This window comes from Coturnix japonica, chromosome 2 (genome assembly GCF_001577835.2).
Source record: "Coturnix japonica isolate 7356 chromosome 2, Coturnix japonica 2.1, whole genome shotgun sequence".
In the NCBI taxonomy this organism is placed as follows: domain Eukaryota; kingdom Metazoa; phylum Chordata; class Aves; order Galliformes; family Phasianidae; genus Coturnix; species Coturnix japonica.
The window spans coordinates 50006099-50022329 of record NC_029517.1 but is presented as its reverse complement, the minus strand read 5'-3'; the positions used below and the strand labels follow the sequence as shown (position 1 = coordinate 50022329).

At 39.5% G+C, this 16231-nt stretch overlaps 1 protein-coding gene across 9 annotated transcripts in view; it reads left to right on the top strand.

Moving 5' to 3' along the window:
* Positions 1–10162, top strand: part of IKZF1 (IKAROS family zinc finger 1) — a 67863-nt gene extending 57701 nt beyond the window's left edge. For 6 of the 9 annotated variants that reach the window (XM_015854349.2, XM_015854343.2, XM_015854345.2 and 3 more), the window contains 2 exons: positions 4033–4167; positions 8352–10162. In XM_015854349.2, the coding sequence (XP_015709835.1) occupies positions 4033–4167; positions 8352–9058 (842 nt within the window). In that variant the 3' untranslated portion in view covers positions 9059–10162. The remainder of the gene's footprint in view (positions 1–4032; positions 4168–8351) is intronic. The other 3 variants (XM_015854350.2, XM_015854347.2, XM_015854348.2) reach the window with 2 other exon arrangements.
* The last annotated feature ends 6069 nt before the right edge of the window (positions 10163–16231 follow it).

Genomic DNA, 16231 nt, shown 5'->3' with positions numbered 1-16231 from the left:
CACACATCACATGAAAATCAATGTGAATGAAAAGATGCACTAATATTAAATACTTAAGTAAAAATGCACATATGGTACTGATGTGAGGAATCAGAAACTACAATGAAGAACAACATCATTTTAGATATAAGTTGAATTTTTTTTTTATAGCAAATAATGACAGAAAAGATTTTTCAATAATTTAGGACTGAATATCTAATGTCTCATTGGGATGAATACTTGCGGTATTGATTGACACTTTGGAAAGATGCTTTCCTACCACATCCAGAAAACATCACAAAAATCCATCTTAGATATAATCGGAGTACTCTTGCAATTAACAATAAAAGTACAGGATTAACTTCTGGTTTTAGCCCTTGTGTTCTCCCAGAGATTTCAGTCTTAACAACTAAATTAAAATTATTAGCACTCAATCAGATAATAAATTGGTTCTTTATTTTTCCAAAAGTAAAACTTCCCAGTATTCCCACTATTTTTCATTATAAACAAGTTATTTTATCTCACTGCAAACAGGGTAGTCCTGGGTATACATCACATTTTGCAATCTTTACATTATTTCCCCCATAAACTCAGGGTTGAAAACGTGCATTAAAACAGTTCAGAATGAGTGCATGTCCTTCTGGAATTTTTCATTCATTCTTTATAAATAGAAAATGAAGCAGTTATATTAGCAATGTTCTTACGGTATGTATGTCAGGGTGTGATATGGAGCTCTTAAAGCCTTTTCTTTTTTTCTGTAATCAAAAAAGTTGCTACAAATATCCTCCAAAGTATCTGATTTGACATTCTGCTACAGCAGGATGACTTTTAGCATTTTTTAAGTACCTCATGCAGAAAAAATAAGTCAGTTGAGAGGATCTAAACTAATAAAAGCTTTCCATTAACTTAATCTTATAAATGTTATTGGCAAATCATTTGTGCAAGGTAAAGATCCAGCAGAGGAGTAGGTAGGGTAGAAAGAGATTGTATTTATATTTTAATTATTTTTCACTGTCTTTAAAAGAAGGAATGTCAGAATGAAATAAAGAATATTCTGAATGTAATGGCAAAATTCTTACTTTAGAGGTCTAGAATTTCACTGGTCATGTGAAGCTCTTCTCTTAGAGATATTAATTGGATTTTTGCAGTTGAGTTGAGTGGAAGCATGCTGAAGTCTTCTCAGGCCTATGTAAAAACAGAATCATAGAATGGCTTTGTTTGGATGACACTTCAAAAACTATCATGTTCCGATCCCAGTGCCGTGGGTAGGGCTGCCCTCCACCAGCTCAGCTGCCCAGGACCCCACACAACCTGGTTGGTGCCTCCAGGGATGGGGCACCACAGATTCTGTGGGCAGCTGTGCCAGCGTCTCACTACTTTCACAGTAAAGAATTTCCACCTATATCATCTATTCTAAACCTGATGTCTTTTAGTTTAAAGCGATTCTCCATTGCCCTATCACTACACTCTCCAGCTGGTCCCTCTCCAGCTCTATTTGGGCCCCCTTTAGGTTTGGAAGGCTGCAGTGAATTCTCCCCACAGTCTTCTCCAGGCTGAACAAGAGCAGCTCCCTCAACCTCTCTTCACAGGAGCGGTGCACCAGCCATCTTATCATCTTTTTGTTTCTCCTCTAAATTCAATCCAGCAGATACTCATCTTTCTTGTTTTGGGGGCTCCAGCCCTGGATGCAATATTCCAGGTGGATCCTCATGAGGGCAGAGAAGCGGGGCACGATCACCTTCCTCACCCTGCTGGCCACCACTCTTTTGATGCAGCCCAGGGTACAGTTGTCAAGCTGTATATAAGAGAGAAGAAATAACACTTTTTTTTTTCTTTTTTTTTATGTCTAAGTTTTAAAAATTGTAATATAGAAAGACTGAGTGAAACTGAAGGCAATTTACCCACTCTTGAACTATGAGAAATGGACTCTTATAATATCCTAAACGTATATGTCTCAATTCTTTCATCTTTATAACTAAGTGGGTCACTCTTCAAGTAATAACTTCTATTTATTTCTGTGGAAACTACAACAGATACAAAAAGAGCAATGACACTATTTGATAGAACAAATTATCAGCTACATAACCTTATTAATCAATTTGGTTAACACTATTAGCTATTTATTTTTGCCAGCCATGGACAAGAGCCTGCATGCTGCCCTCATAAAATTGTGCACTAGTGGAGGTCCCCTGGAGGGGTCTCCTGTCACCATGGCCGCTGCTGAATTGCACCACCCACCACCTCATTGTGCTCACATCCACTCTTTGGTCTCCCTAAACATCCCGCAAGCATCAATGAGTGCCAGTGGGTGCCATTCTTTCCACTCAAGGAGCTCCCCGCTTGTAATTCATATGGGCCTCCATGTCAGACTCACTATTGTCAGACTGCCCCTCTGCTGCCATCTGTCACATGGAAACTTAATGGAACGAAATACTGGCGGGAAGGTTCAGCCTCTACTGCCATCCCGCCAACACCTGCCTCTGATGTTGTGGAACAATGTAATAAAATAGGAGGATCTTATTCTCTCTTTTTTTTTTTCTTTTTCTTTTTTTTTTTTTCCTTTTTTTTTTTTTTCTTTCCACTGCTAAACTGTATGCTTTAACCATTCTCTGTAAGATCCTTCCAAGTTGTATCTAGAAGCTTTGGCCAGCCCAAGATGCTAGTGTATGCTGGTAACTAGATACCATCAGTGCCCTCCAGTATCCTGCATCCTCATGACAAAATTCTGACCACATCTCTCTGTCAGTCACAATCTTTTGCATCTTCATGGCATCATTTTATATAACTGCAATATGTACTCCTGCACCAGTGAATCAAGAACCATTTATATGCTCTTCTACTTGGTAACATGTCATCTAGGACACTTTATTTGCTTTTTCCAATCATCCAGTAGAGCCTGATGTTGCATATTTCAGGGGCAGTGAAACTTTCACACACTTGCTTTTATGGCAGTGCTGTGTTGCCAAAATAACATTGCATTTTCCCACCTATTAAGAAGCACCCAGGTACCAGAGTAACAGGTCCTGTGAGCCTTTCTCAGAGCTAAGTGGAGTAAATCCAGTGATGAAGACTCAGCAAGCAGAGAAGGTGCAACATAGCAGGGTGCGGCATCTATTTGAAAAAGCATACACATATATATATGCTGTAATCTCATTGTGTATTATCTTTTCCTTAGATTCTGGAAGTCAGAAACAACACCTCTGCATGTATTTTTAATAACCTTTGTTTTCAAAGTTTCCTCAGAAAAGCACTGAAGTGAAAGGTAGTTAAATAGCATCTCTGTCCAGAGCTGCACATCTAAGCTCCTTCCTAATCCTGCAGTGTCTTTAGCCACTAGATAAGTCTGGAAAAGAGGCTTGAGTATCAGACATCAGTGCCCCACTGTAGATGTAGCCTTAGTGATTTAGCTAAAACTGTGATTTACATTAAAAAATTTCATCAGAGAAGTATAACGATAGATAAAAGGGGGAAATAAAGGTAGTATGTTTCGGGGGTGTTGGTGTAGCCTGCAACTACATTTTCCACTGTTGGAGTTAAAAAAAAATTGTCCATTATTCCTGCTAAAGAAGCAATAATCACATAGGCTGGAACAGGTGGGAGTGACATCAAAAGGGAGAAAAGATGAACTGTTTCATAACCATTATAATTCTATTACTGCTATTCAATTCTATGATTCTGTGCAGAGGGTTGTTAGAATTAGGGTAGTTTGGTTAGGTTGTGGTTGGACTTGATGATCTTTACCCATGGCAGTGCAGTCTGGGTGTAGAACGAGAGTGGAATGATTATGTTGCATACAAGTAGATGCCTTGCAGTTGCAGGCCCTTTTCTGTATCCTAAATGAGGTTGAAAGAAACATGAACATGTCTATAGATTAGTAAGTGTAAGGGACTTTGTTAGGAAGAACAAGAATCAACCTCTGTCTGCAGTGGTGAGCTCCTTGTTCCACCTGGTTGGAAGCTAAAAGACATTAGCTAAGAAACACTAACCTGAAGACAGTGGTTCCGTTAAAATGGAACGAGTGTGCCTAACCCTTCTGATGTCATTTGATTTCAGTAATAAAAGAGGAAACTAACCAGAGTGAAATGGCTGAAGACCTGTGCAAGATAGGGTCAGAAAGATCCCTCGTGCTGGATAGACTAGCAAGTAACGTCGCCAAACGTAAGAGCTCTATGCCTCAGAAATTTGTTGGTAAGAGTTGTTAAAAGTTTGCTGTCTCCTAAAAAAAAAAAAAAAAAAAAAAAAAAGAATAAAAAACATATATTAAAAAAAAAAAACTCACTTACTTTGGCTTTATAATTTTACTTGTTTTACTAAATTAGCAAATATTTATCTGTATATCAGCAGATATAGCAAAGTGTTGGGGGAAAAAAAAAACAAAACACTACCAAACTGCTAAATCATACATTTCTACAGGTTTAATTTTCCACATCTGGAGATCTATTTTAAGTCTCCTGATCTGTTTCTTAACGTTTATGAACCAGATCTTCACAAGCCTGACAGTGGTTCCTGAAGCTGCCTCAAGAACCTGAAAATGGTCTTAGAAATACAAGTCTCCTACTGGGAAAGTATCTGACTGTACTTTCACGGATATTTTATTAACTTCTTAAATGATACCCAGATCAGGGCATATTGGTATATGTGGATTAATTTGTGAATTCTTCAACCTTTAAAAAGTCTGTATACTCTTACGGCCCCAAATGGTAATGAAAATAAATGTATATAGTTCTGAGAATAATATCTAAATGAAAAGATGTAAAAGTGTATGTTTTAAGAATAGTGCAAAAATGTTATGGCCATTTGCACCTAGTAGACATACTTTTTGTGTTAACAATGAAAACGTGGAGGCTGCACTTCTTTTGTTCTTAGAAGCCTTGTAGCAATTAATGGTTAGATCAGGTCTTTAACAGTCAAACCCACAGACAATATCAGCTATGCTGGGTTAGTATTAAATGAGATGGGGGATCAGATGGGCAGCATATACTCAGATCTACTTTGATTTTCATATAATTTTCTGGATATTTACATATGATATTATTCTGTGGGAGACAGAGAAAACTGAAGTCTTTGAAAAAAGAACATTAAAAAGGTCTTCAGTCAAATGTCAAGGCAAAGCTAGACCAGTTCAAGGGACAAAAATTCAAAACCTGCATCCTTCAAAGAGGACGCAGGGATAAATGGAAACTTACTTAGTTTTTCTGAGACAAGAGAATTTCACCTATGGCTGGAACAAAAAAATGCAGTGGAAGGCCAATGCTGTCAGCAAGTCCAAAGTCAGCTTTGTAGGAGGCAGTCGGGGATAAGAAATGATTATGCTTACAAAAGTGAAGGACAAATGTTGTAGAAGAGGTAGTTACCAAAAATATATCCACTGTGTGAGGCAAATCAGAGTAGTTCAGACACCCAGGTTGCTGATTGTAATAGGCAAAAATACTAATTCTGTGAAAGCTCCAGGAAGATTAGAAGTGCTAAAATTTAAAAGGTATTAGTAAGAGTCCTATGTGCAGTGTATCTGTGGGTGTGGACTGTTTTTTTTTTTCGTTCTCTTTTTCCCTCTTCACCCTGAAAAACGGTAAAGACAGCCAGTTTAACTATGAGTCTTAAGAGAGCAGTTTCCTGTCAGTTAGTTATTCGGGGTGCAATGTAGGAAGACAACATGCTGACAGTAGATACTTATGGAAAATTGCTAACCTTAACAAGGATGAACTTTTTTGGCAAGAAAATGCCCCTGAATCCTTTCCTTTCCAATCCTCACTTGCTGCCTCATGTAATAGGTAAATTCCTGATTAGCACAAGGTTGGGCCATCTGATTCGGGTAATAAAACATGTTTATTCCCCTGTGTGGATTACCATGTCATCCCAATCCCCACACTGAATCACAGGTTGAAGGAGCAAATGGAATCCTTGCACAAGAGAAAGACTGCTGTTTCATTCGTTCTTCTCAAAACTAAATCCATTACCTTTCAAAAGTGAGATTGTTCACCAAATTAAGCTAGTTACCTATCTGTATAATTCTTTGACAGAAAAAGTTTGCATGAAGGCCTCTGTGTTTTCTAAACTGGAATAACTACCAGACCTGAAAACAGAATTGGTCCTTCTATACTAGGGAATGAGAACTACAAGTGAGATTGACACGTTTATCATGTTTGTAGAAATAAGCAGCAAAGAAAACTGAGGAGTGGAAAATAAATAAATAAAAGAGAGAAAAGCCTGCATGCACTAGATGCATATGCGTTACCGTTTAAATACTTGCTGCAGAAATCTGAAAAGTGCAAAGCTTCAAGTGCATCAAACCAATAGCAGTTTAATCTACTTATGCTCTAATAACCACAGAAATGAGCTATTATTTTTAATGAGTGCAAGTTTTATCTGCATTGCCCAGATGTAGAAATGATACCTGCATACCTCAAGTTTGGGTGTTTTCAGACAATTCTGCTCAGGAAAAAAAATAAATAAATAAAAAATCCTTATGAGCACTTGATCCTGTCAGTCCAACTACCAAACTAGTTATGCTACATAAAGCAAATACTACTTAAGAAACAGCTATTGAAATTATACCTTCCAAATTCCCAAAATTTTGCTTATAGTAAAAACCAGTTCAGCAGTTTTCAGTGGTATACAGTGTAAATGGGATACAAACGATCTTGACTTTCTTTCTTCCCCTATGAATGAAGGGCGTATATTCACAGTAGCAAAGTTTTTCTATGTATCGTTCAAGGATCTTTTACATCCACTATTCTAAATCTTAAGACTCAGACACTGCCTGATAACTGTAGCATTAGAATGGGTAAATCTGAGGTACAGACATATATATGTACACCACAGTAGTGAGGTGCTCGAGTTGGCAGAATGACAGGGTAAGGAAACAAAAGGAAGCAGAAGCTTGTGCCCTACAACTAGAAAGTGTCTCACATGAACTTATGCAATGCCAGGAGTGTTTCTTTCTCTGCTTACAGAGCATGCACTAACCAGTATGAAACTGTATGTTGTGGGAAATGCTGACAGTAGGACTTTCTACACTTGAGGCCCATTACTGCCAAAAGTTTTCTAGGCTGTACTCTTGCACTTTGCTGACTTTCCCTGTTCAAGATGAATAGAAACTGGGTGGAGAATCACTGAGAAATTAATCTGTGGATCTCCTGGTGATTTTTCCATGTTCCTAGTAATGTTTATTTTAATCAGATTAGGATATGTTTTTTGTTGCCATTTATACATTAGGAGCTTCAGAGAAAAGGAGGGGAAAATCTAAGGTCTACAAGCAAATGCTGTGTTGATAAAGCGACGGTGACAGTTCCTAGGAATCTGTGGGATTTTTCATCCCTTTGTTTTTGCCCACATTTATTATGGGCCTGATAACACTGATAGTTTGAAGCAGTGTTTGAGAAGACTGTTCATGTTCATAAAATCAATGCCTGGGACTTCTATAGTTTATTTCACTCCTAACTTTCTGATCTATGCTTTTCTCAGTCCTTTATGCATTTGAGAAATCATGATATTCAATATTCCATGTGGGGCTACCCAGAAAGAGATACATCAGTGCAACCCAATTTTTAAAAAAATGAAGAATATCCAATAGCTTTGTCTTCCCAAATCAGAATTGGGGTTATGAGTAACAAGTAATCTTGCTCTTTGCCCTCCCTTCTATGTCATGGGAAAAATGTTTTCCAGCTACGAATGCACTTAGAAAATTTTCTGTAGTCGTTCTTTCTTCTTGTATATTATTATTATTTGTCATTTCCAGGAGAATCTGGAGCTTCTCTGAATGTGTCTAATGTGTGGATTGATTAAAAAAACAGGTGTGGGGGAAAGGTTACAATACAATTACAAATGACAGTGTTATGGTTTATTTGTAAGAAGTCGAATGTTTAAAACACACATTTTCTACTCTAAAATCTTAGCATGATGGGGAAAAAAGTATGTTAATGTACTTCATGCTGTGAAGCATAAAGTCCAGGCTCCCTGAAACTGTTCTGGTAGGCTTAGCCACAAAGGCATGCCCCAGTTCACTGCAGGAGTTAGATGGGGGAGTCCAATTAGAAAGGAGAGGATGAAACACTCAATCTACAGCTCCCAAAGGTCCCCATACATCTGTCTTCTTCTTGCTTCTCCAGAAACCTCAGATTATTTTTGCAGGTTAAGAAATGAACCAGCTTTCTGACCAGCTGTATTAGAGAACTATGAATACCATAGGTGAATTTCAAAGGTGGATTCGATCAGCTGTTGTATTTCATGGGTTTTTTTGTTTTGTTTTGTTTTGTTTTTTGTTGTTTTTGTTTTTGGTTTGGTTTTGTTTAGTTTAGTTTTTTAAACATGGCATTCATTTCCTTAATTATGTAGAAATCAATTGTTTGACTCCTGACTGTTTTTCACTGCAGGTGAGAAGTGTCTGTCTGATCTTCCATATGATGCCACCACCAACTATGAGAAGGAGAACGAGATAATGCAGACCCATGTCATAGACCAGGCCATTAACAATGCCATCAGTTACCTGGGGGCAGAGTCCTTGCGTCCCCTTGTCCAGACTCCACCAGTTGGTTCTGAAGTGGTGCCTGTCATCAGCCCCATGTATCAGCTCCACAAACCTCTTGGGGACAATCAGACTCGCTCCAACCACGTGGCTCAGGACAGCGCAGTGGAAAACTTGTTGCTGCTCTCCAAAGCTAAATCAGTCTCCTCTGAACGGGATGCCTCTCCCAGCAACAGCTGTCAAGACTCAACAGATACGGAGAGCAATAATGAGGAACGCAGCGGTTTAATTTACTTAACAAACCACATAGGTCCCCATGCAAGAAATGGCATATCTATAAAAGAAGAAAGCAGGCAGTATGATGTCTTGAGGGCAGGTACTGACAATTCTCAGGATGCTTTCAAAGTGATCAGCAGCAATGGGGAGCAAGTGAGAGTTTACAAGTGCGAACACTGTCGAGTCCTTTTCTTGGATCATGTGATGTACACGATCCACATGGGCTGCCATGGATTCCGCGACCCTTTCGAATGCAACATGTGTGGCTACCACAGCCAGGACAGGTATGAATTTTCTTCCCACATAACTCGAGGGGAGCACCGTTTCCACATGAGTTAAAACACCTCGGGCACAGATCCAGCCTCAACAACTATGTTACTGGAGCTGCACAAGCAACAACAGCAACAAAGCACACAACAAATGGACAGTAAAAGTATAAGAATTCAGATATATTCTCCCACGAGAAAGGATTTTTCTTTTGGTAGCATGTGTTGCAACTCAGTTTTCTAAAGTGAATATTAAAGTTTTTACTGAAAGCATTCGATCACGAAAACCTTTAGTAATGTATGTAGGAGCTTTTGTAGTCAGATAGCTGAAAGTCCTTTCCTTAACTGATGCTTCTCACAACCCTTCCTTGCCAAAACCTCTCCCCACGCACAGAATGCACACGATGGATGTGAACATGAGACAGGAATGGCCTAGCTTTTTCTCTTAAAACCTTGAGCACGGGGTTTGTACACCAGATGCATTTATTTTTACTTCCTGGTTTTATTTGACTTATATGGAAAGATTAAACTCAACTAATGATTGAGGGGCGCAGCCATCCCAGTTGACTTTGCAGACAGCTGGGGTGGGACTGGAACCCAGACAGAGGGTCCAAAGTTACTTTGGCAGTGAAAAGTAGAACATTTACACCTGCAAGGGTGCTGCTAGAATTAACATGGCGGCATGCCTTGTTTGTGTCACTAGGCACACAAGCAGGTATGTGGAAGATATAAGGAACACCCTTGTAATATACTCTGTGAAGTATGAATCGCATTTAATGTATAGAAAAGAATATTGATGCCTCTCCCTTAAACAAATGTTTTCTCTCCCTATCCAATAAAACCCTACTTACTGTTAAGAAACTCCTCCTCCCTCTGCAGAAACAAGTTACAGTGTATTTAATTTTTCTTTTTTGAGTTTTAGTTATTTAGAAAAGTATAATGTACAGTTGAGAAAAGCACTAGCTAGAAATACATGTGGGAAAAATTCTCCTTATGCACATTTCTCTTTTTTTTTTTTAATACTGCCTGGAAAATACCCAAGTATTCCTATATTTTACTTTTGAGAAACTCCCATTCTGCTTCCACAGATGACGTCTTGCAGATTTTGTGGCTCTATTTGTGTGGCACTTAATTATTTGTAAAACACCGAGCTGAATTAAACCAGCGAGTCAACGTTTGTAGCCTCCTTCCTCTTTCCTGGCATTTGCTATTTAAGGAGGGACCAATCCCTCAGTGGTGGCCTCTTTGCAAAGGTGCTAGGTACCTTGGTTTCTTGATCAGCAAGGCATTCAGAACACACTTGGAGCTAGTGTTAGGGTTAAAAACAAACTGCTGTTGTGCTGAATAGAGAGCAGAGAATGCAGTGCTTTGCAGAGGCCAGGAAATTCACCACAGCTTTCTCCATGGTGGATTCTGCTGCAGACACAGTAACTTCAGTTAGAATGAAAAGTTATCCGAGAAAAACTTATTAACCCCAAACACAGCTGATATGAAAAAGTACCTTAAAAAACTGAAGTTCCTCTTCCAAATAGTTCATTCCTCTCCCTGAACACCCTTGTAGTATTTGAAATTGATCTGAAATGAAAATTATACAGCTGCACAAAAACCCTCTAATCAGTGCTACAATATTTCCTGGGCATCCATTCATAAAAACAACCTACCCAATAAACTGAATGTTAAAATACTTTCATTCCTTATGATAAATGTATATTCTCCAATTAAAAAAAATAATAATAATAAAAAATCATGTAGCCAACAAGTCTAGCTGTCTTGTAATACAGCCACACGTTCTCTCACAAGTGCATGCAAGCACTTATATGCATTATAAAAGAGATTTAATGGAACCATGAACACTTGTACCTAGAGCAATTTGACCTGTTATGCGTAGTTATATTTAATACACATTTCTATAACAGACACCCAGTTCCTTCTTCTGCTTTCACTTTTGCAGGTGTAAGTCAGGAGCAATACCACAGAAGTTAGAGGAAAAACACTGGTGAAATCATGAATTACAAATATATTCTTTTACACTCCTCACACGTTAGGTCTGCACACCAATGGTAGGACACATGCACAGTCGTATTTTTACACTGTGTGTCCGTGAAAGCACGCATGGTGAGTAGCTGTGTTACCAGAAGTGAATGCTGTGTAGGAATGTCCACAGGCTGATGCACAAACCTACAAAAGTGAAAACAAACTATTAGTACTCTTCATGTTGTAAAAGCACATACAAAATGTCCAGTGTCCCCTTCCCAAACATCAGCAATGTAACGTACTGGTACAAAGCTGAGCACTCCCAGCGCCCTGTTTTAGCTCAGTCATGAGACCTGGCTGCTTTACACCTTCCAGCCCAAGCTGGCTGCAGGCACTAAAGGATTGTGGGCCAATTTCATGCCACAAGTGTGGGTTTTGTCAGCACGCCTGTTATGTGCTGAGTTTCAAGACAACCCATATGTGGCAAAAAGGTACTACCACTTACATACTTTGTGTAGGGATGACCTCTTAGAAGACCTTCAAGGGAGAAGCTTATGTTGTTGAAGGTTTCATTTGTTTTTGTTGTCAGTAGGTTATTTCAATAAAGTCTAAGAGGGCCCATTTTTTTCTGTAGCTGTTCAGGATATATATTCACCCACTCTTGTCCCTCTCAATCTTCAATTGATCCAGACTACGAAGGGACAAAGTAATTTCTCAGCTCCTCTTTGATGTCATTTGTGTAGTCCTGCTGTTGTGACTCTTTATTTGTGACACTATATTTGGCTGTTCTTAGATTTGGGCCATTATACACCCCATTTTCTTAACTCTTCCTTTTAAGGCACCCCAAGCTATAAAAGAAGAGGTGGCAAAAGCTTACTCAGGTGGTTTCTTTTCCTTTTGTTTTGGTTTGTTTTGGTTTGTTTGTTTTTTAATTAAAATCCAATACAAATAAAGCGACATTCATCAGCCATATCTGCAAGCACGGTTCCAGCTGAATTCAAAACTTCACGGGACTTAGCTTTATTAAATACTATTTCTGACCAAGCTCACTGCTTTTGAAAAATTTCTGTGTACAAACACATGTATGAATTTCTGCATTATTTTTGTTCTCAGCAGGCACATGCTCTATTCATAATTTTGTGTATCATTAATTTTATATACATATATATGTGTATGTGTATATACCAATATACCTAAAATGGTTCCTATCGCATAATGACGCACTGCCAATCACAGTGGGTTTCGTTCCTCTGCATGGAGTTTTTTTACTTGTACTATAACAGAACATGTCGATGTTGTATATTAAACAGTACAGTGGTATAAGTAATATTAAGATACGGTGTATCAGAGAGCGTAGCCAAAAGGCAGGGGCAAACAGTCTTTTCCATTCATGAAGGGGATTTGTGGGGTTAATTTTTGGATTGTTTTCACACAAATCACCTTCAATTGGTTTACAACCACATGTTTCAGTAATTTTTTTGTATGTGAAAGGAAGGCGTGAAAGTCAGATGCTGTGAACACACATTCAAACAAACTGTGCCCTCAGAAAACTAGCTTAGTGCAATCTCCCTTCTTTTCTCTGCTTTGCTGTAGTGCAATAACCTAATTTGGTTTAACCGAGCCCCAAAAAAGAGTAAATCTGGTGAATGGCTTTGATACCTGTGTGGGAAAAAATAAAAGTAAAGAATAACCACTTTCCTGCCCTTCCCAGGCATTGCCTTTTCCAATAGAAACAACTGCATTTACACACTTCTTTTTTTTATATTTTTTCCCCCTGTGATTTTATATTGAAACTTCATTTTTTTATTTGAAAAAATTGTACTTGCAAAAAAAAAGAAAAAGAAAAAAAAAAGAAAGAAAAAAAAAACCAACACATAAAAAATGTGAAATGTTATTCAGTTTTGTCTGCAAAGTGAGATGTGTGTTGTAAGACTAGAGAACGTGGTTGGGGGAAAAAAGAAAGAAGAAAGAAGAAAAGGCAACAACCAAAAGAGACATGAAAGCCCAGGACATTTCTGCTGCTTTCCTAGTAGTGAAGAAGCAGCCGTGTGCAGCTCAGGCCCTGTATGGGTGGGCGGTTGCGTGTAAGTGAGCAGCGTACAGCCGTGAGGGATGCTCAATAGGCAGCTTGGTGAAAAGCATGGCCCTCAGCCTCTGCTACCGCGCCTATGGTGAGTCTGTCCCTGCTGTCCTCTCAGCCCATCTTCAGTGGCCAAAAAAAGATCACGCCGCTTCTGACAGGCTGCATACAGCTGCCTTGCCAAGCCACTTCCAGCTGCATTCACAGATCTGCATTCACAGATCTGCTGCATCCTACCAGCGCTGCCCTTGGCCACAAAAACCCAGGTAGCTACTTTGTGCAGCTGACTTTAAGAACGCTTCTTCCCTTCCAGATAGCCCTTGCCCTTTCCTTCCATCAGCAAGACTAAGCCATTACAGAACACAATTACTTCTGCATGTAGAGTCATGGTAATTCAAAAGAAAACACTGAGAAATTATTTCTACTATTTATTTACCATAACAAAGGTGATTTCTCTCTGTGGGTGTCTCTGTTTCCTTTGGATTCCAGCACAGTAAATTTCACATCACATACTTAATGCAAACAAGAATCATTGTTTTGTTTAGAAAAGGCACAGTTTATAAGTTTTGGAACTATTTCCATTTGTAAAACTGTATCATTATGAACAAAAGGAGATTTAAGAAACCCTTTGGTATTGTAATCAATTATTTTACAGGCTCCTAAAAATCGAGACTTTCCTCAAGTTACTGTGATTTCATCATAAACTTACTACTTTCCTGTAAGAAGGAAGCTTCCAGTGTCACTACAGCCAGTTCTCAGTAAATGAACTGAACTACATACTTCTGTTTCAGCAGGTGCTTCTCCAGCAAATGGAGATGTTAAATAATCATCATCACGAAAACAGACCAAATATAATATTCCCAGTAGAAGTTATTAAGTCCTCAAACGTACATAGGTTTAAAGTTTGTGTTGCTAAAAACCCATGCCAGGTATTTATTGTTTCAAAGACTTTCTATTAAATCATCCTACCTCCTTGATTAAATGGTACCAGAAATGGCTGTAGGTGGAAAGATACGAAATGTTACACAGGCACCAGTGAGCATTTGCAGCTGTGAGCCCCAAGCCATGATTCCCAATATGCATCTACTCATATGCTCAGCAACCAATGTTTTCTGGTCAGTCTTTAAAATCAAGAAACAAACTGAAACACACAAGATTCCTCATGTAGATGTCAAAATAAGTACTTAGAGCCAGATCTGGAGTACAGAGATCTGATAGTGTCATTATTTCCTTTTTTTTTTTTTTTTTCTGTGTGGGAGGAAAAAAAATAATCTCTTGGGGAAAAGTGCCTAGGGGTGCTTCTGATTTTCCCAATAGACTGAAAATATTGCACCATTTTTACCAGCTTGTGAGAAGAGATGGTCAAAATTGAAAGAGGTTTCACTGAAAGCTTTGAGTTTTCAGCAACACAAGTAATAATGTGAAAGCAGAAATTGCTGCAATTGGAAACACAGAATGTTTGATTTCTGAGAAAAGCTGTGCTCCTGTGCACCTTGTGGGCCAAAGCTCCAGGGCATCCTTCTCTGCTTGGCTGTATCTGCAATCAAAAGACATGATCTTCTGCTTGTTTGGAAGAAAATGGTGCATGAGACCAACTTGTGGTCTTAATGCAGCATGAAAGACCAAAACCCATCAGACTTGGCTTGTAAAAGGCACCAGAATTGGGCAACAGAGGTCTTATTTAGGTCTTAATTTTAAAAAGAGGCCCATTATCCCATCTTCCTAGTCTTAACTTTTGGCTTTTTTCCCAACCCTGAATTTTCAGGGCTCCTGAACACACAGTTCTCACTTAAATCACTGGAAGCTGTTCAGGTGCAGCAGTTCTGAGACTGTGCCACTGTTGCCAGAAGATGGGTACCCCCCCAAAAAAAAACAGGTGGGCCAACGGATCAGCAGAGTTTTATTGAAAATGGAATAGATGGGAGTGAGAAATACAAAGGTGGGCTTCAGAGAGCAGGAGGGCATCACTTTCCAACAGGAAAAAATGGACTGCGGCAAGCACAGCTGAAACTGCGCTGCTGCTAAAACAGACTATTAACTGCAGTGAGAGTCGAGCTAACTGCTAATTTATTTAAAGTAAGGCCTCAGTGCTTTAGAGAAGGTCCCAGGTTGCAGAACAATTCCCAGTTTTATCTGTCCCGACCACACGTATGAGGCATATGAGTGACAGAGGGCAGCTGCTGCTGTTTCTGCCGCGGGTGGCGGCTGCAAATCACACAAACCAACGCCTTCCTGTCCCTTGGGAGAGAAGTGAAGGTTCTGGTTTATAAGCAGTTAGAGAAAAAAAAAGAATAAAATCTACACCTTGCAGCAGACAGCGAGGCCAGGGCTGGCGGGGTGAGGAAGTTAATCAGCACCAAGCAGGCTGTTCGGGATGAGGCCAAACAGATGGCTCGTCTCTGAAACGGCAAAACGGGAAGCAGATGTGGCCACCGCTTCTCCCCATGCATAACTGGGAACCAGCCGGTTGGTGAGGAAATTTGCATAACAAGGATAATTTGGTATCAAAACTGTCCCTAGAAGTGATCTGAATGGATCTGGGCACAGTTGACAGTTTTCACTTCTTGTTTCCCACTCAGCATTCAACCAGATTAAACTTTAATTTTGAGCCGCCCGCCTGCCCGAGGTTACTCTCAGCGCTTCCCAGGGAAGGCTGTGATGTGTGTGGGGGGAACCGTGTTGAAGTTTTCGGGGCCAAACCCCTCATCTGTTAAGCTGATGAAAATGTCAGTGACTCATTTCAGTGGGCTCTGATTATCAGTTTGAAGCCTACAAACTCCACGTCATCCCACGAGCAAACGGTAAAACAGTTTCTGAGTGAATACCCTCTATTTGTGTGCACAGGAATGACAGGAGCCGAGTGAGGTGCAGGCATGGGGTGAAACCCTTCAAAGTTCCTTCCCGCAAAGGACAAGGGCCTCAAACACACAAGCCCCTCTTCTCACCTCCCCAGCAGTCCATAGAAGCACTCCTTGAAGTCTCACGGGCCACTCAGAGCCTAGGGGCAATGTGGTGATGCTTCAAGAAAGCAGGTTGGAATGAAGCTTTAGCAGAACAACTCAGAAAACAATATAAATACTCAGGGAGCAGTTTAATGCATACATACAATATGTTACAAATAAAGGAGGGTTTTCTTTCTCTTCCTCTCTATTTTTCTTTGGAAGGTTGTAGTTAGGTCTGTTTGGCTGCAGC